Source organism: Schistocerca serialis, chromosome 2 (assembly GCF_023864345.2).
Source record: "Schistocerca serialis cubense isolate TAMUIC-IGC-003099 chromosome 2, iqSchSeri2.2, whole genome shotgun sequence".
Lineage (NCBI taxonomy): Eukaryota > Metazoa > Arthropoda > Insecta > Orthoptera > Acrididae > Schistocerca > Schistocerca serialis.
The window spans coordinates 776,393,567-776,409,699 of NC_064639.1; the positions used below are offsets into that span (position 1 = coordinate 776,393,567).

General features: G+C 42.5%; 1 protein-coding gene across 3 annotated transcripts in view; it reads left to right on the forward strand.

The window, feature by feature from the left end:
* LOC126458000 (ATP-binding cassette sub-family C member 4-like) overlaps positions 1 to 16,133 on the forward strand; it is a 310,841-nt gene that overhangs the window by 46,242 nt on the left and 248,466 nt on the right. The window contains exon 1 of one of the 3 annotated variants that reach the window (XM_050094774.1): positions 15,435 to 15,576. The exons of the other annotated variants lie outside the window; for them this stretch is intronic. Coding sequence (XP_049950731.1) covers positions 15,503 to 15,576 — 74 coding nt within the window. The 5' untranslated portion in view covers positions 15,435 to 15,502. Of the gene's footprint in view, positions 1 to 15,434; positions 15,577 to 16,133 lie in introns of those variants that run through there. 3 annotated transcript variants of the gene reach the window in all.

Here is a 16,133-nt window from a genome sequence, read left to right on the forward strand (position 1 = left end):
TATCAATACCAGCAAAAAATGGTATAATAGGAGTAGGATTCGTTGTGAATAGAAAGGCAGGGCGGAGAGTATCTTACTGTGAATAGTCCAGTTAAAGGGTTATTGTTATCAGAATCGACAACAAAACAACATCGACAATGATAGTTCTGGTATACTTGCCGACGTCGCAAGCTGGAAATCAAGAGATGGCGAAAGTATATGAGGATATTGAAACGGTAATGTAGAACGCGGCCGGACCGGGATGGGCTAGCGGTTCTAGGCGCTACAGTCTGGAACCGCGCGACCGCGTCCATAGCAGTCGCGCAGTTCCAGGTGGAAGTGCCTAGAACCGCTCGGCCATCGCGGCCGGCGTTACGAAACACATCAAATGAATTCGCAATTGTGAATAAGGACAACCAACAGCAATGAAAATTTGTGCTGGACCGCGACTCTCCCCAGAATTTCCCGCTTATCGCGATCAGTCGCCTTACCATTTTTTAAAGCTCATTTTGTTCTTTATTGTTCGTTCTATTTGTTCAGGATGGACGTCCGATGACGCTTGTTCAAGTTCATCGTCGATCCATTAACTCAGTTTTTATATTACAGAGTGCGGCTAAACGTCTGACCTAACACGCTGAGCTACTGTGCCAGCTAACCATTTGGCTATCCGTGCACGACTCACTGCCAGACCCAAGGTGCCATATGTCGTCAACCATGCGTCTACGACCTGAAGTCGTACGTCCGTTATTTATATTCCCGCACAGGTCACACATTGTACTTGAAAGTCGCTTGCCCCGTATCAGCAGATAATTAAGATACCGCAGTGCCTGTATTATTCTGATCCTGGACATACGCGAGGAGGGGGAGCAGGGTGTGGAGGTCGGGGTATGCTGTACAAAGCGCAAATTAGCTGGTTCTACCACCTTCGATTTTTTGGATTTTTGCATGCATTTTTTAAATTTTTGACTAGCGCAACTGGATTATTTCCGCTGTCTGGTATTTTTCCGGCTAGTCAAAGGGGTGGGACCGATGACACCACTGATAGGGAGAGTGAGGCTTGTGACGTCATGGGATTGCATTCCTACATTACAATATGTATCAAATTCTTCAAAAATGTAGTATTTAAGTTGTTAACTCTCCACATTTAATTTTCCTGAGTGTCAAGCCATCCATTCATAGAACAAAAATGAAATAAATTGAATCACATTCTTGTAAGACAAGGTTCTAAGTGATTCTTTTCATTCAAGAAAGAATATCTTTGCACACTTGTATCCTTTTTCCTTGAGGGAATGCACTCTTCTCTGTCATCATCATCTTCTACATCAGGCCAATGATTCAGTCTTCTAGCTGTTTTGCTCCTCTAACTGTGGTAGTAGCAATGCTATGGCGACCTTGCACCATGTTGTCTCCAATGCGTTGTACTAGTAACTAGGTCTCCACAATAAATGCACCAAAGACATTTGATACTCTTTAGGCACTGATGGGGGCTGAGAATGGCGGTGATGTGCTGCCGAAATTAATTGTGTGCGACAATAAAGACATACTCAAGTTAAGGCTGTGGTGGTACATTTTCTAGTATATATCAGGGAAGAACTTCCGAGGTGCTAGAGGAAGAGAGTAGAAGATAAAAACTGCAGGGGAAGAGAGAGATTGGAATCTCACAAGTATGTGTAAATGAGGACATTGCATGTACGTATTACCCTGAGACGATGAGATTGGCACAGGAAAAGTCGTCGTGATGGGCCGGATCAAACCATTCAGTTAGACTGGCGACTCTCAATAAATAAATAAATAAATAAAAATTAGAGAGAAAGAAAGAGAGAGAACAGTCGTTTAATGAACAAAGTAAGAGCATATGGACTATCAGACCAATTGTGTGATTGGATTGAAGAGTTCCTAGATAACAGAACGCAGCATGTCATTCTCAATGGAGAGAAGTCTTACGAAGTAAGAATGATTTCAGGTGTGCCGCACGGGAGTGTCATAGGACCGTTGCTATTCACAATATACATAAATGACCTTGTGGATGACATCGGAAGTTCACTGAGGCTTTTTACAGATGATGCTGTGGTGTATCGAGAGGTTGTAACAATGGAAAATTGTACTGAAATGCAGGAGGATCTGCAGCGAAATGACACATGGCGCAGGGAATGGCAATTCAATCTCAATGTAGACAAGTGTAATGTGCTGCGAATACATAGAAAGATAGATCCCTTATCATTTAGCTACAAAATAGCAGGTCAGCAACTGGAAGCAGTTAATTCCATAAATTATCTGGGAGTACGCATTAGGAGTGATTTAAAATGGAATGATCATATAAAGTTGATCGTCGGTAAAGCAGATGCCAGACTGAGATTCATTGGAAGAATCCTAAGGATATGCAATCCGAAAACAAAGGAAGTAGGTTACAGTACGCTTGTCCGCCCACTGCTTGAATACTGCTCAGCAGTGTGGGATCCGTGCCAGATAGGGTTGATAGAAGAGATAGAGAAGATCCAACGGAGAGCGGCGCGCTTCGTTACAGGATCATTTAGTAATAGCGAAAGCGTTACTGAAATGATAGATAAACTCCAGTGGAAGACTGCAGGATAGACGCTCAGTAGCTCGGTACGGGCTTTTGTTGAAGTTTCTAGAACAAACCTTCACCGAAGAGTCAAGCAGTATATTGCTCCCTCCTACGTATATCTCGCGAAGAGACCATGAGGATAAAATCAGAGAGATTAGAGCCCACACAGAAGCATACCGACAATCCTGGAGACTGGAATAGAAGGGAGAACCGATTTAGTTACTCAAGGTACCCTCCGCCACACACCGTCAGGTGGCTTGCGGAATATGGATATAGATGTAGATGTAGATGTAGAGGTGCCGGTAAAAGGAGAAGGGTCTGGCGGGCTGCAGCTGTGGAAATGAGGGCAGGTATTGGGATGGACAGTAGGAAACAGAAATTAGGTAAGTGGAGGTATAGTTGGGGTCGTAATACGAAGGGGAAAGAGGTAGAGAAAGATGAAAAAGAAAGGGGAACGGAGAGAAGGAGAATGGCTGATGGGTTTGCGATACAGAGAGAAGTGCTCGAGCTGACAAAGATGAATAAATATTGGGGCGGATTTCATTGTCTGGGAGAGATTATGAAGTGTAGGGTAGGTAGGTGGAATATGTATGTATAGTAGAGGCAGCACCTACCAGGATTCAAAATTAGAGTGGAACATTCCGATTGTTGTAATCAAGTTTGCTGTACGGAGGGGTTAAGCATGTGAGGGAAGTGTGAAACTGATGAGATAGTAAAGGGTAGACGAAAAACGTACGCCTGAATGTATGTCGTTTGAAAACTGGGAGCGAGTGGTAAAGCTTTGGTGATGTGGATATCCAAGTAATACTGGCTTAGGAGAGGGTGGGTCAGACAGGTATTTGTAGGTGTGAGGGACAATTGAGTTGTGCAATCCCTGTGTGCACCTGGCTTGTAGTTTTAGTCTGTTGAGGGCTTTCTGTCGGATGTGATATGTTAGCCTGAGGTATTATAGTCTGATGATTAATGGAATAGTATGGTCGTAAATGATGTAATAGGAGTAATGGGGATGGAATCTGTATGTAGGTTACCGTGTAATGATTGTCTGGATTTTGGAAAGAGTTTGTCTTGAGGTCCATATGGTTACACCAGGGGGTAAACTGGTTAAGGTGGAATTGGAGGGATCGCTAGTATTTCTGTACTGCGGGCTAGAGACCTAGGATATATGTGACATTAGCACACTAAAGAGGCTAAAAGGTAGAGGTGGTTTAGACATCTCTATACAGGAAATGCAAGGGATATAAGGAACGAGAGGGGTCATCCCAAGGGTACATGAATGATGCAGTCGTGGCTGGCGACAGTGCTCAATTTTTTGTGTAGTACTTGTTGTATGACATGTGCTACGAATGGTCTGATTATCTCTGTATGTGCTATATTGTCCAAATAGTGGAATCTGGTAGCAGGGGTGGGAGAATACTGTCTGTATTTTCATGGACCGTAGGGAACAGGGAGTTGTTGAAATGAGGGCGTCCATGAATTGTGAAGATGTCAGAAAAATACGATGCGAAGTGGTCAGGTTTACTCACGCTGTTCTATAAGGGATGGTAGCTATGGAGGAACGGTTAGAGACAAGAGTTGCGCTTACCGAAAATTACAGTTCGGTGGTTTTGGTGCAGTACATAATTTACGTAGCAAATTGTAGGATTACGTGTAGAGCAGTTAGTATTGGTAGAGAAGAAAACATAAATGAATGTGTGAGAGAGAAACTGGGAGCCGACGAATTGTCTTTGTTTTTTGTTTGCTTATTTGTTTTGCACATAGTTAGAACCACACATCGTTCAGTGTTCTTTACAAAATTTAAATTGCATTTTATAAGCAATATAAATTAGATGATCGCGTTACTTTGCGCTTTTATGTAACCAAAGCAATTACTTTGGAGGGAAGTACAGCTACGTGCAGAAACATAAAACTGTGTGTAATTACTGTTGTTATTTTGTACTCAGTAGAACATTCTCCATCATGATCAAAGGCAGAAGATTCCTGTTATTACCATTAAGTGTGAAGCTGTTTATGAATAACCGGAACATCTTTTGTACATGCTCGTCGAAGTACTGAAGCGCTGTTTGGTATGTTTTCGTTTTCTGATGTTTTTTTTAATTTTTTTTAGGAAACTGCGTTTTCTAGCGCTATATGATAAACCTGTATTATTTTTTTATTTTTACTACATCTCTCTGTTTTGCGTTACAAATCAACAATTTTCGAATAAAACCTGAATTAAACGGTGACAGTTTCAATTTTGCTATAAACACTGTTTATATTTATGTAATAGGCAGGAGCATAACTATGTAGAACAAAAATATTCCATAGGTTATGCGTCCCTTTAAATAGCCTCACTCAGCACTCAATTTCTAGACGGTTCACCGCTTCCAGTTTCTGGGGGAATCTAATAAGACACTGATCGCATACGCAAACAAAGAGATGGTAAAGAGGCAACGCCAGAGAGGTATGCTAAACGCGTAACATACTGGTATCGCGATTACGACCTTAATTGACCAAGGCTACTAAAAAAACTGCCTTAGTCGACGCTTACCGATGATAGTCTGCAGTAGCCCACGGTAGTTTTACGACTCTTCTAGAGCCCCGTGAATTGAAGGAAGGCTTTCCAATACTTGACGAAATTAATGAGAATATAGTGTCAATTCTGGTGCATGTTCGGTACAAATCTCGGTAGTTTTCAGCGTTTAATTAATTTACTTTGTGTCTCTCGTGGTATGTGGTTGTACCACGCTCACGAGCTGCCAGGTACAAACAGTATAACAGACAAGATTCAGCAAACAGGAGTTGAGCTTTGAGGGAGGGGGAGGTGAAGAATGCAAGATTGGGGCGATTAGGATGAATGGCCTTGGTAGAGATGTGAATAGACTTAGCGTCTAACAGGATAAGTTGCAGAAAGCAGGTGACTTGTGGGCAAAAATCATGTTGATGGAAGATTATTGAATGGATCTGATATGGGCATCTATAGTCTGCTGGTAGGTATTCAATTGATTTGGGAGTAGTCCTGCATATCTTTAAGACAGATACTAGGGTGGGGGACATGCTGATGAGGTAATGTTTAGGACAGGTAGGTGCTCACTTGTATCAAGGGCTTTTTCAGTGATGTATCAAACCGGTTTAGGATATGCTAAGATGACATCTGGAATTGCCTTACTTTCAGTCTGTTTGCTGGCAGATGGGGTCTATGTCATCTTGGAAGGAGTCAGTAAACCAAGGACACTACTGTATTTCTGCAGGAGGTCTGCTGTGGATGTTTAGTTCAGTGACAATAATAACGAAGGAAAAGATATAGTCTGTGTGGCTGAGGAAATCATAAGGGATGGGCTGAAGGGGTCGTAGATATATTGTGTCACCAGTAATATGGGAGTTGAAGTTTAGCAGAAGAGGGTGAGAATGAGTTTTTTAGTGGGAGTACAGTACAGGTACTGTGACCAAATGGGGATGTTCTTCCCGTTGGCAATTGCAGCTCAGCTCTTCGCCTTGGACTGAGATTATCTGTCCACATCATAGGATATACAGGGAAGTTTGGATGATGGAACAGGATTGGAGGAATGTTTTATTTAGGATGAAGGTATGGACTTTGTTGGGAGGGGGTATGCATAAACAGGTTTGTTTCTTGGGAGGGACACATGTTGTGGAATAGGAAGTTACTGTTGTTGTATCATGATGACTAGTAGGAAGTGATATGTGTGGGTAAGGAGTGATTTTTAAGAGAGCATTTCAGGCTTACAAATCCAAACAGGCTCAACAGCAGCAAGAATGCAGGGTATCAATTCAGATGTTGATTCTATATTTGTAGTCAGCGTCTTCCAGTCATATTATTTCATACTTCTTGGTAACTAAAGATCTACTTCATCCTACCTTATCAGTCCTTGGCAAGACAATCAATAGAGTTGTTAGGCTTCTTTCAGCTTTACTATGACAGTTCAGTCTGTCACGCATGTAGAGGACTCTGGCACGCCTTTTACACTTTCGCTTTATATGAGCACAAACAATGCTTACTTTTCGTAATAAACAAACACTCGTTCCTCAGACCACTCACTGCTAAAACAGTATATTACTTCACACAGCTGTAGTAAAATAACAATAGACTTCAGCGCTATGGTACATCGCTACCAAATACAGAATAACTTCATTGTACTTGCGCTAGGAAATGAAAATTCTTATAGGGTGAAAAAATATATCAATAAATCAAGTGGCGTCATTATGGTTTCACCTTACACTACAGGTCACGATTAAGAACACACACAATCGATTTGTAACTTCACCCCAACTAGTCAAATATTAAACGCATATTCCACGGGACTACGGTAACAAAAATTTGTGTAAACTCGTTCGACGACAGTACGCGATGTCACAATTGTTCTTCAGCCAACTGAGTGTGTCTGGCCGTGTGACTTTGCTCGTGACCTTGAGCGCGTCGTAACTTTACACTCGCATCGAACTGCTAATTTAGAGTTTGCACTGTTTCTAATAGCCTTAGGAGTTTCGGCGTTGTTACTACACTGGAAAAATATGTCGCTTGTAGCAATATTGACTATTTATGAATGCGTGTAAGCCTGCACTGAAATCATTGTTACAGGAAATCGTGTACTTGATTCCAAAACGTAAGGTCATTTACCTACCACACAAATATAAATACTTTTCATTTCCTACTTGCAGTACCGTTTTGATACTTAGAAATATCCCCCAAAACAACAGTGATTAATGAACATCAGGATGAGAGCAGCAACTAACTTACCGTTAGTATATCTTCTGAAACGAATGCTGAAATAAATAAGATGGTCACCAGTCCTGATGAGACAGATCCTGAATATTCTTTCGTGTTGGCATGAATTACTTTAACGCAAATTTTCTTTCATTGTTACAAAGCCATCAGTAAACAAGATGGATGCAAGCAAATACTATAACTACGTAGCTTTCTGGCTGCTAATTTGAAATATAATCTCATTAATAATTGAAAATAATTTATGTTAAATGCAGATTTGGCAACAAGCGAATTTAATTGTATCAAGTTGAAAAATGCATCAAATTCCACTCATATGCTTTCATTAGTGGTATTTAGTTCCACTCAGTACTTAGTGAAATATGATGACATTTTGGCATTGTCGTTTCAGGCTTCTATGTTTTGTGAAAACAGATTAGCAACAACTTACTTCTTTTCAAAATGACAAAGGAAAATTATTTTGAGTGTTTGTAGACAACATTAAAACTACTGAAATTAAAACAAGTGTAATATTCAAAATTCAAGGAATGGAAGATGTGCCTTGAGATGACTATTACTTCCTATACACTGTTAGTTATTAAATTACATAAAAGTTCTTGCCTTGTAGCAGTTATGTCATTGTTGATGATGACAAATATGTTAGAAAGTTTCTTCACATCTCATATATTTTGAATTAATAATGGCTTGCCATGTTGCCACCCACAGCCGATTTCTTGAAGTGCTTGTGGTGTAATTATTTCACCACAACATACGTCCAGAAATTCTTGAGTCCGTGACTAGTACTTTTTGGAGACGACTTACAATTGTGCAAAATGTTATCACACCAGTTGGTAGAGAATCTGATTAACATTTCGTCACACGTAAATACACGCTATAGCTATACGCTTGAAGGCGTCATCCACACCACTTCACTTTCTGCTAACTAGAGTCACTCGACTCAGAACACTTTTAAATATTCTCCGCCATCTGAATTTGACACAAAAACGATAAAAGCGCTAAGGTCATCCAAAAAAAGCCCAGGAGGGGACAACACAGTGTAGTTTCCTGGCTTACCTGAATGCCTATTGCAAATGCGAATTCAAAATAATAAAGTCCCCTTGGGAGTTGAAGAATCTTTACAATTAACAATTTACTTTTACATAGTATTCCAGTTATTAATTTATACGTATTAATAAAACTTTCAGATATTTAAGATCGAAGACAATAACACAGTTTTACAAGCTTTATTTCTACTTCAGAATCGATTATCAGAATACAGACGTTTAAGACACAGTATAATCGAGAGAAATTTTAAAAGTTTAAGGTATGATTATATATTTTGGTGCCGTCACGTCATAAGTTACTTACGGCGAACGGAGGAGGAGGGGCGCGGGGGAGTATCTCTCATTATTGAAGATCTAGCAGTCAGAGTGATTGATGGTCTGAGCTTAGTGAATTGCCACTAGCTGATGAAACAGACTATTTTTTAGACCAACGTACCTGAGCACGTTGTTCACCTTCCTGCCCACCATCTGGTAGTTTACTGTACCCAGTGAGAGACAGAATGTGTTTCTTCCACTTGTCTGAAGAACAGTTTTTTATATATTTTGTGTGTTTTTCATTTCTGGCGTAAACGAGTTCGCAGCAGTTGCAACTGTTTCGAATTATAAAATACGCAGTACGGGCGGAATGCAGGTGCCAGAAATACAGAGGAATAAATCTGTAGACTCCATAATATGCAGATAGTAGTGAAATAACATTCGATAAACGGCAGATTGTGGAGGCCCAATGAATTTCGTGGCAATAAAAGGCTCATTGGCTGTACAACTACTGCCGCCATTAGTACCTATTGAGCATAGACGTAGAAGCACTGGATTTTCGATGAAACAGAGAAGACAGCTACCCGCAGGACCTGTGGTAGAGTGAGGGTGGTTCGGCTTCCAGAGCCTTATCTACTCTAGAATCAATGATAACAGTATTGGGCTATACAGTTCATTGTCTAGAAGTGTTTAGTTCTTATACATTCAGTTGATTATCGCATTATCATCACTTAACATCTAGATCTCTTCATGTCTGATGTCTTTCCCGTCGGACATGCCAATTCACAGCACGATAACCGTTCATTTCACAAATGAGATCATGCTGCAGTGGTTTGAGGATCATCACAACGAATTCCATTCTGCCTTTGGCCCCAAAATGCCTCCAGTGGTATATTACTCAGTGCCGTCTGCTAAAGATGTACAGGAATCACCTCATTTTTGTGTAGATATGCAGTGGCTCACTTTTACTTGGCCCCTGAGTGGAGGATACTGGGAGCGTAAGCTTGCGATTAGCATGTACCACGTTGGCTGCTGGGACAAGTTCCGCCTCTTCCTCCCAGAGCAGCCAACTCATACCTTGTGAAAGAAAGGAATGTGTAATGGGCATAAGCCTTGCAGAAGTGACACTGAAGTTGATGGCGATTCGCCTGAAGGACCAGCTGCGGCCGCTTAGCTCATAACACACTGAAGCGCCAGAGGAGCTGGTATAGGCATGCTTATTCAAATACAGATACAGGCAGAATACGCGCTGCGGTCGGCAACGCCTATATAGGACAACAAGTGTCTAGCGTAGTCGTTAGATCGGTTACTGCTACTACAATGACTGGCTATCAAGATTACAATGAGTTTGAACGTTGTGTTATTGTCGGCGCACGAGCTATGAGAGATAGCATCTTCGAGGTAGTGATTATGTGGGGATTTTCTCATACGACCATTTCACGCTAATATCACATTAATATCAGGAATCCGGTAAAACATCAAATCTCCGACATCACTGCGGCCGGAAAAAGATCCTGCAAGAACGGGACTAACAACAACTGAAGAGAATCATTCAATGGCAGAAGTGGAACGCTTCCGAAAATTGTTGCAGATTTGAATGATGGGGCATGAACAAGTGTCAGCGTACGAACCATTCAACGAAACATCATCGATATGGACTTTCTAAACCGAAGGCCCACTCGTGTGCCCTTGATGACTCCACGACACAAAGCTTTACGCCTCTCCTGGGCCCGTCAACACCGACATTGGACTGTTGATGAGTAGAAACATGTTGCCTGGTCGGACGGGTCTCGTTTCAAATTGTATCGAGCGGATGAAAGAATACGGGTATGAAGACAACCTCATGAATCCACGGACCCTGCATGTCAGCAGGGGACTGTTAAATCTGGTGGAGGCTATATAATGATGTGGGGTGTGTGCAGTTGGAGTGATATGGGGTCCCTTATAAGTCTACACACAACTCTGACCCGTGACACGTACGTAAGCATCCTGTCTGATCACCTGCATTCATTCTGTCCATTGTGCATTCTGATGGACTTGAGCAATTCCAGCAGGAAAATACGTCCAGAATTGCTACAGAGTGGCTCCAAGAACACTCTTCTGAGTTTAAACACTTCCGCTGGCCACCAAACTCGCCAGACATGATCATTATTGGGCATGTCTGCGATGCTTTGCAACGTGCTGTTCAGATGAGATCTCCACCCCGTCGTGCTCTTACGCATTTATGGACAGGCCAGCAGGATTCATGGCGTCAGTTCCCTCCAGCACTACTTCAGACATTAGTCGAGTCCTTGCAATGTCGTGATGGGGCACTTCTGCGTGCTCAAGGAGGTGCTACACAATGTTAGGGAGGTGTACCAGTTTTTTGGCCCTTCTGTGTATTAACAATCAGTACGCGTGCAGCTTTACTGTATGATTAAATGATGATGGCGTCCTCTTGGGTAAAATATTCCGGAGGTAAAATAGTCCCCCATTCGGATCTCCGGGCGGGGACTACTCAAGAGGACGTCGTTATCAGGAGAAAGAAAACTGGCGTTCTACGGATCGGAGCGTGGAATGTCAGATCCCTTAATCGGGCAGGTAGGTTAGAAAATTTAAAAAGGGAAATGGATAGGTTAAAGTTAGATATAGTGGGAATTAGTGAAGTTCGGTGGCAGGAGGAACAAGACTTTTGGTCAGGTGATTACAGGGTTATAAATACAAAATCAAAAAGGGGTAATGCAGGAGTAGGTTTAATAATGAATAAAAAAATAGGAGTGCGGGTTAGCTACTACAAACAGCATAGTGAACGCATTATTGTGGCCAAGATAGACACAAAGCCCATGCCTACTACAGTAGTACAAGTTTATATGCCAACTAGCTCTGCAGATGATGAAGAAATAGATGATATGTATGACGAGATAAAGGAAATTATTCAGGTAGTGAAGGGAGACGAAAATTTAATAGTCATGGGTGACTGGAATTCGTCAGTAGGAAAAGGGAGAGAAGGAAACATAGTAGGTGAATATGGATTGAGGGGAAGAAATGAAAGAGGAAGCCGCCTGGTAGAATTTTGCACAGAGCATAACTTAATCATAGCTAACACTTGGTTCAAGAATCATAAAAGAAGGTTGTATACCTGGAAGAATCCTGGCGACACTAAAAGGTATCAGATAGATTATATAATGGTAAGACAGAGATTTAGGAACCAGGTTTTAAATTGTAAGACATTTCCAGGGGCAGATGTGGACTCTGACCACAATCTATTGGTTATGAACTGTAGATTAAACCTGAAGAAACTGCAAAAAGGTGGTAAATTGAGGAGATGAGACCTGGATAAATTGAACAATGGCTAAGCAGGGATGGCTAGAGGACAAATGTAAGGATGTAGAGGCTTATCTCACTAGGGGTAGAATAGATACTGCCTACAGGAAAATTAAAGAAACCTTTGGAGAGAAGAGAACCACTTGCATGAATATCAAGAGCTCAGATGGCAACCCAGTTCTAAGCAAAGAAGGGCAGGCAGAAAGGTGGAAGGAGTATATAGAGGATTTATACAAGGGCGATGTACTTGAGGACAATATTATGGGAATGGAAGAGGATGTAGATGAGGACGAAATGGGAGATAAGATACTGCGTGAAGAGTTTGACAGAGCACTGAAAGACCTGAGTCGAAACAAGGCCCCGGGAGTAGACAACTTTCCATTAGAACTACTGATGGCCTTGGGAGAGCCAGTCCTGACAAAACTCTGCCATCTGGTGAGCAAGATGTATGAGACAGGCGAAATACCCTCAGACTTCAAGAAGAATACAATAATTCCAATCCCAAAGAAAGCAGGTGTTGACAGATGTGAAAATTACCGAACTATCAGTTTAATAAATCACAGCTGCAAAATACTAACGCGAATTCTTTACAGACGAATGGAAAAACTGGTAGAAACGGACCTTGGGGAAGATCAGTTTGGATTCCGTAGAAATGTTGGAACACGTGAGGCAATACTAACCTTACGACTTATCTTAGAAGAAAGATTAAGAAAAGGCAAACCTACGTCTCTAGCATTTGTAGACTTAGAGAAAGCTTTTGACAATGTTAACTGGAATACTCTCTTTCAAATTCTGAAAGTCGCAGGGGTAAAATACAGGGAGCGAAAGGCTATTTACAATTTGTACAGAAACCAGATGGCAGTTATAAGAGTCGAGGGGCATGAAAGGGAAGCAGTGGTTGGGAAAGGAGTGAGACAGGGTTGTAGCCTCTCCCCGATGTCATTCAATCTGTATATTGAGCGAGCAGTAAAGGAAACAAAAGAAAAATTCGGTGTAGGTATTAAAATTCATGGAAAAGAAGTAAAAACTTTGAGGTTCGCCGATGACATTGTAATTCTGTCAGAGACAGCAAAGGACTTGGAAGAGCAGTTGAACGGAATGGACAGTGTCTTGAAAGGAGGATATAAGATGAACATCAACAAAAGCAAAACGAGGATAATGGAATGTAGTCAAATTAAAACGGCTGATGCTGAGGGAATTAGATTAGGAAATGAGACACTTAAAGTAGTAAAGGAGTTTTGCTATTTAGGGAGTAAAATAACTGATGATGGTCGAAGTAGAGAGGATATAAAATGTAGACTGGCAATGGCAGGGAAATCGTTTCTGAAGAAGAGAAATTTGTTAACATCGAGTATAGATTTAAGTGTCAGGAAGTCGTTTCTGAAAGTATTTGTATGGAGTGTAGCCATGTATGGAAGTGAAACATGGACGATAAATAGTTTGGACAAGAAGAGAATAGAAGCTTTCGAAATGTGGTGCTACAGAAGAATGCTGAAGATAAGGTGGGTAGATCACGTAACTAATGAGGAGGTATTGAATAGGATTGGGGAGAAGAGAAGTTTGTGGCACAACTTGACTAGAAGAAGGGATCGGTTGGTAGGACATGTTTTGAGGCATCAAGGGATCACAAATTTAGCATTGGAGGGCAGCGTGGAGGGTAAAAATCGTAGAGGGAGACCAAGAGATGAATACACTAAGCAGATTCAGAAGGATGTAGGTTTCAGTAGGTACTGGGAGATGAAGAAGCTTGCACAGGATAGAGTGGCATGGAGAGCTGCATCAAACCAGTCTCAGGACTGAAGACAACAACAACAACACGCACAACACCGTTCACGGATGAGCACAACAGAGGCGTCCAGAAAAATGTAGACATTTTTTGATAGTCAGTATTAATAGAACAAAATGACATACTGTTACAATTCTTGCTCGGGGTGAAGGTTGTTTTATGTATCAAAGTGACCCCCATTAGGAGACGAACAACATGGATGTCGCTGAACTGTTGACCGAACCACGGCTGTCACTGTTACCGATGTTATAGCTGCACAGGACGCCTCGATGGTTCGTCGTAGCTCGTTCAGTATACCTGGCTTCTGTTGATAAATTTCTTTTTGTAAGGTCACCCATAGGCAGAAGTCAAGGCATGTAAGGAATGGAAACCTTGGTGGGTACTCAACAGTTCCTCTTCGATCTATCCTTCTTCGTGGTAGATTTTCATCCAAGTAGGTCCTGACATCTCTGTGGTGGTGAAGGAGAGCGCCATGTTGTTTCAGGTAAAATCTTTCATTTCTAAACACATATTACTTGGCAGGTAAAGTCGATATTTGCAGTATATGAAGACACGCCTCAGCAGTTACGGTACCATCGAAGAAGTATGGGCCAATAAAATCGCGCGACGAAGACCAAACCACACATTAAACCCAGTAGAATAACATTATTGTCCACGTGAACGTGAAGATTTTCAGGAGTCCAGTACTCACAGTTGTAGGGTTTACAGTACCGTTCAGTTCGAATTGTGCATCGTCAGACCAGAAAATCATCCATGCAAACCGTTCATCTTCGCGAAGCATGCCTTCAAACCACTCACAGTACACCATCCTTCGACCCGCATCGTCACCATTCATAGAGTGTAGCGATCTTGGAATGTGCTCTTTCCACTTTGCGGTTTTCAGAATTCGTCGTACGCTTGATCGGCTTACCCCCTTTCACGTGCACCCTGATTCACATATTTTTGAGGTGACACAGTAAAATGTTACACCGCAGCAGCGCTGGAAGCTGAACTTGTTGATGTTATTGGTCGGTCAGACCTTATCCACATCCTGAACAGTACCGTCGGTTTCAAATTTATCACGAATACGATAAATTGCTGTAGATGTCGGTGGCTGAGTTTCGTACACATTACGCCATTGCCGTTGTACCTCCATCATGTTTCCGTACTTCCAGTACCACTTCAATACGGTCTTGCGTTGCTCAGACAGCATTGCTGCATTGTTATCTTTTGGAGAACGCGTACCAAGATCTGCTGAGAAAACAATGGACTACGCTACCGCACAAAATTGCAAAGATATGTCACTTTGTTTCAAGGATGTTAACTATCAAAGACCGTCTACATTTTTCTGAACCCCTCTGCATATTCACAACGGTTACTTATTGTTACGGCGCACAGTACCGTTACGTAGGTAAGACTGGCAACGAGCGTAAACATTCCGGGGCGGCACGAAGTCAGCCACAGAGGGGCTAGGATGAAGTACGCGACCAGTATGAGAGAGTGCCAAAGTCGTACCAACTTGCTACCAGCTAGCTGATCATTCAGTCTGCCTGATAAGTTTAGGTATGACGTGTGGCGTCGCCCTTCAACACTATCGCCTACTAAGGTCGATAACTGAAGACGAGAACACAATCACAAAGCGAAACAGTACAATATTATCGCACGCTCCGGCAGTAGCTGATAGTGCCTCGTCCGAGCCGTCCCCTCCCCGCGCTGGTCGCACATGCCCGCACCTGCTAGTCTGATAAGCGCAGCTCCACACTGTGTGCTGCTATATGCGCAGCGTAGTCGCCCGCCATCCTTCCCGGCGGCCAGACGTCACGCAGCGCAGCAGACAGTGGCCAGCAGCCAGCAGCCAGCACGCCCCAGCGGCCATGGACGCCGGCAAGAAGCGCACCCGCCACAACCCGCGCAAGACGGCCAACCCGCTGTCCGTGCTCTTCTTCTCGTGAGTCGCTACAGCTCCTCCAAGTTTCACTGCAACACTAGCGCCAGCGGAACGTTGCCCTCACAAGTAGCCACCTGCAAGTGATCCTTGTACATTTCCTGCTCGTTATGTCTCGTCGATTTCGTGCATAGCCTTCCTGTAACTCTGTCTATTGTGTACTGCCTCCTTTTCTACATACGTTTCACGACTTGTTGTTTCTGTGGTCTTCAGTCCTGAGACTGGTTTGATGCAGCTCTCCATGCTACTCTATCCTGTGCAAGCTTCTTCATCTCCCAGTAGTTACTGCAACCTACATCCTTCTGCATCTGTTTAGTGTATTCATCTCTTGGTCTCCCTCTACGATTTTATCCTCCACGCTGCCCTCCAATGCTAAATTTGTGATCCCCTGATGCCTCAGATCATGTCCTACCAACCGGTCCCTTCTTCTAGTCACGTTGTGCCACAAACTCCTCTACTTCCCAATTCTATTCAATACCTCCTCATTAGTTATATGATCTGCCCATCTAATCTTCAGCATTCTTCTGTAGCACTACATTTCGAAAGCTTCTATTCTCTTC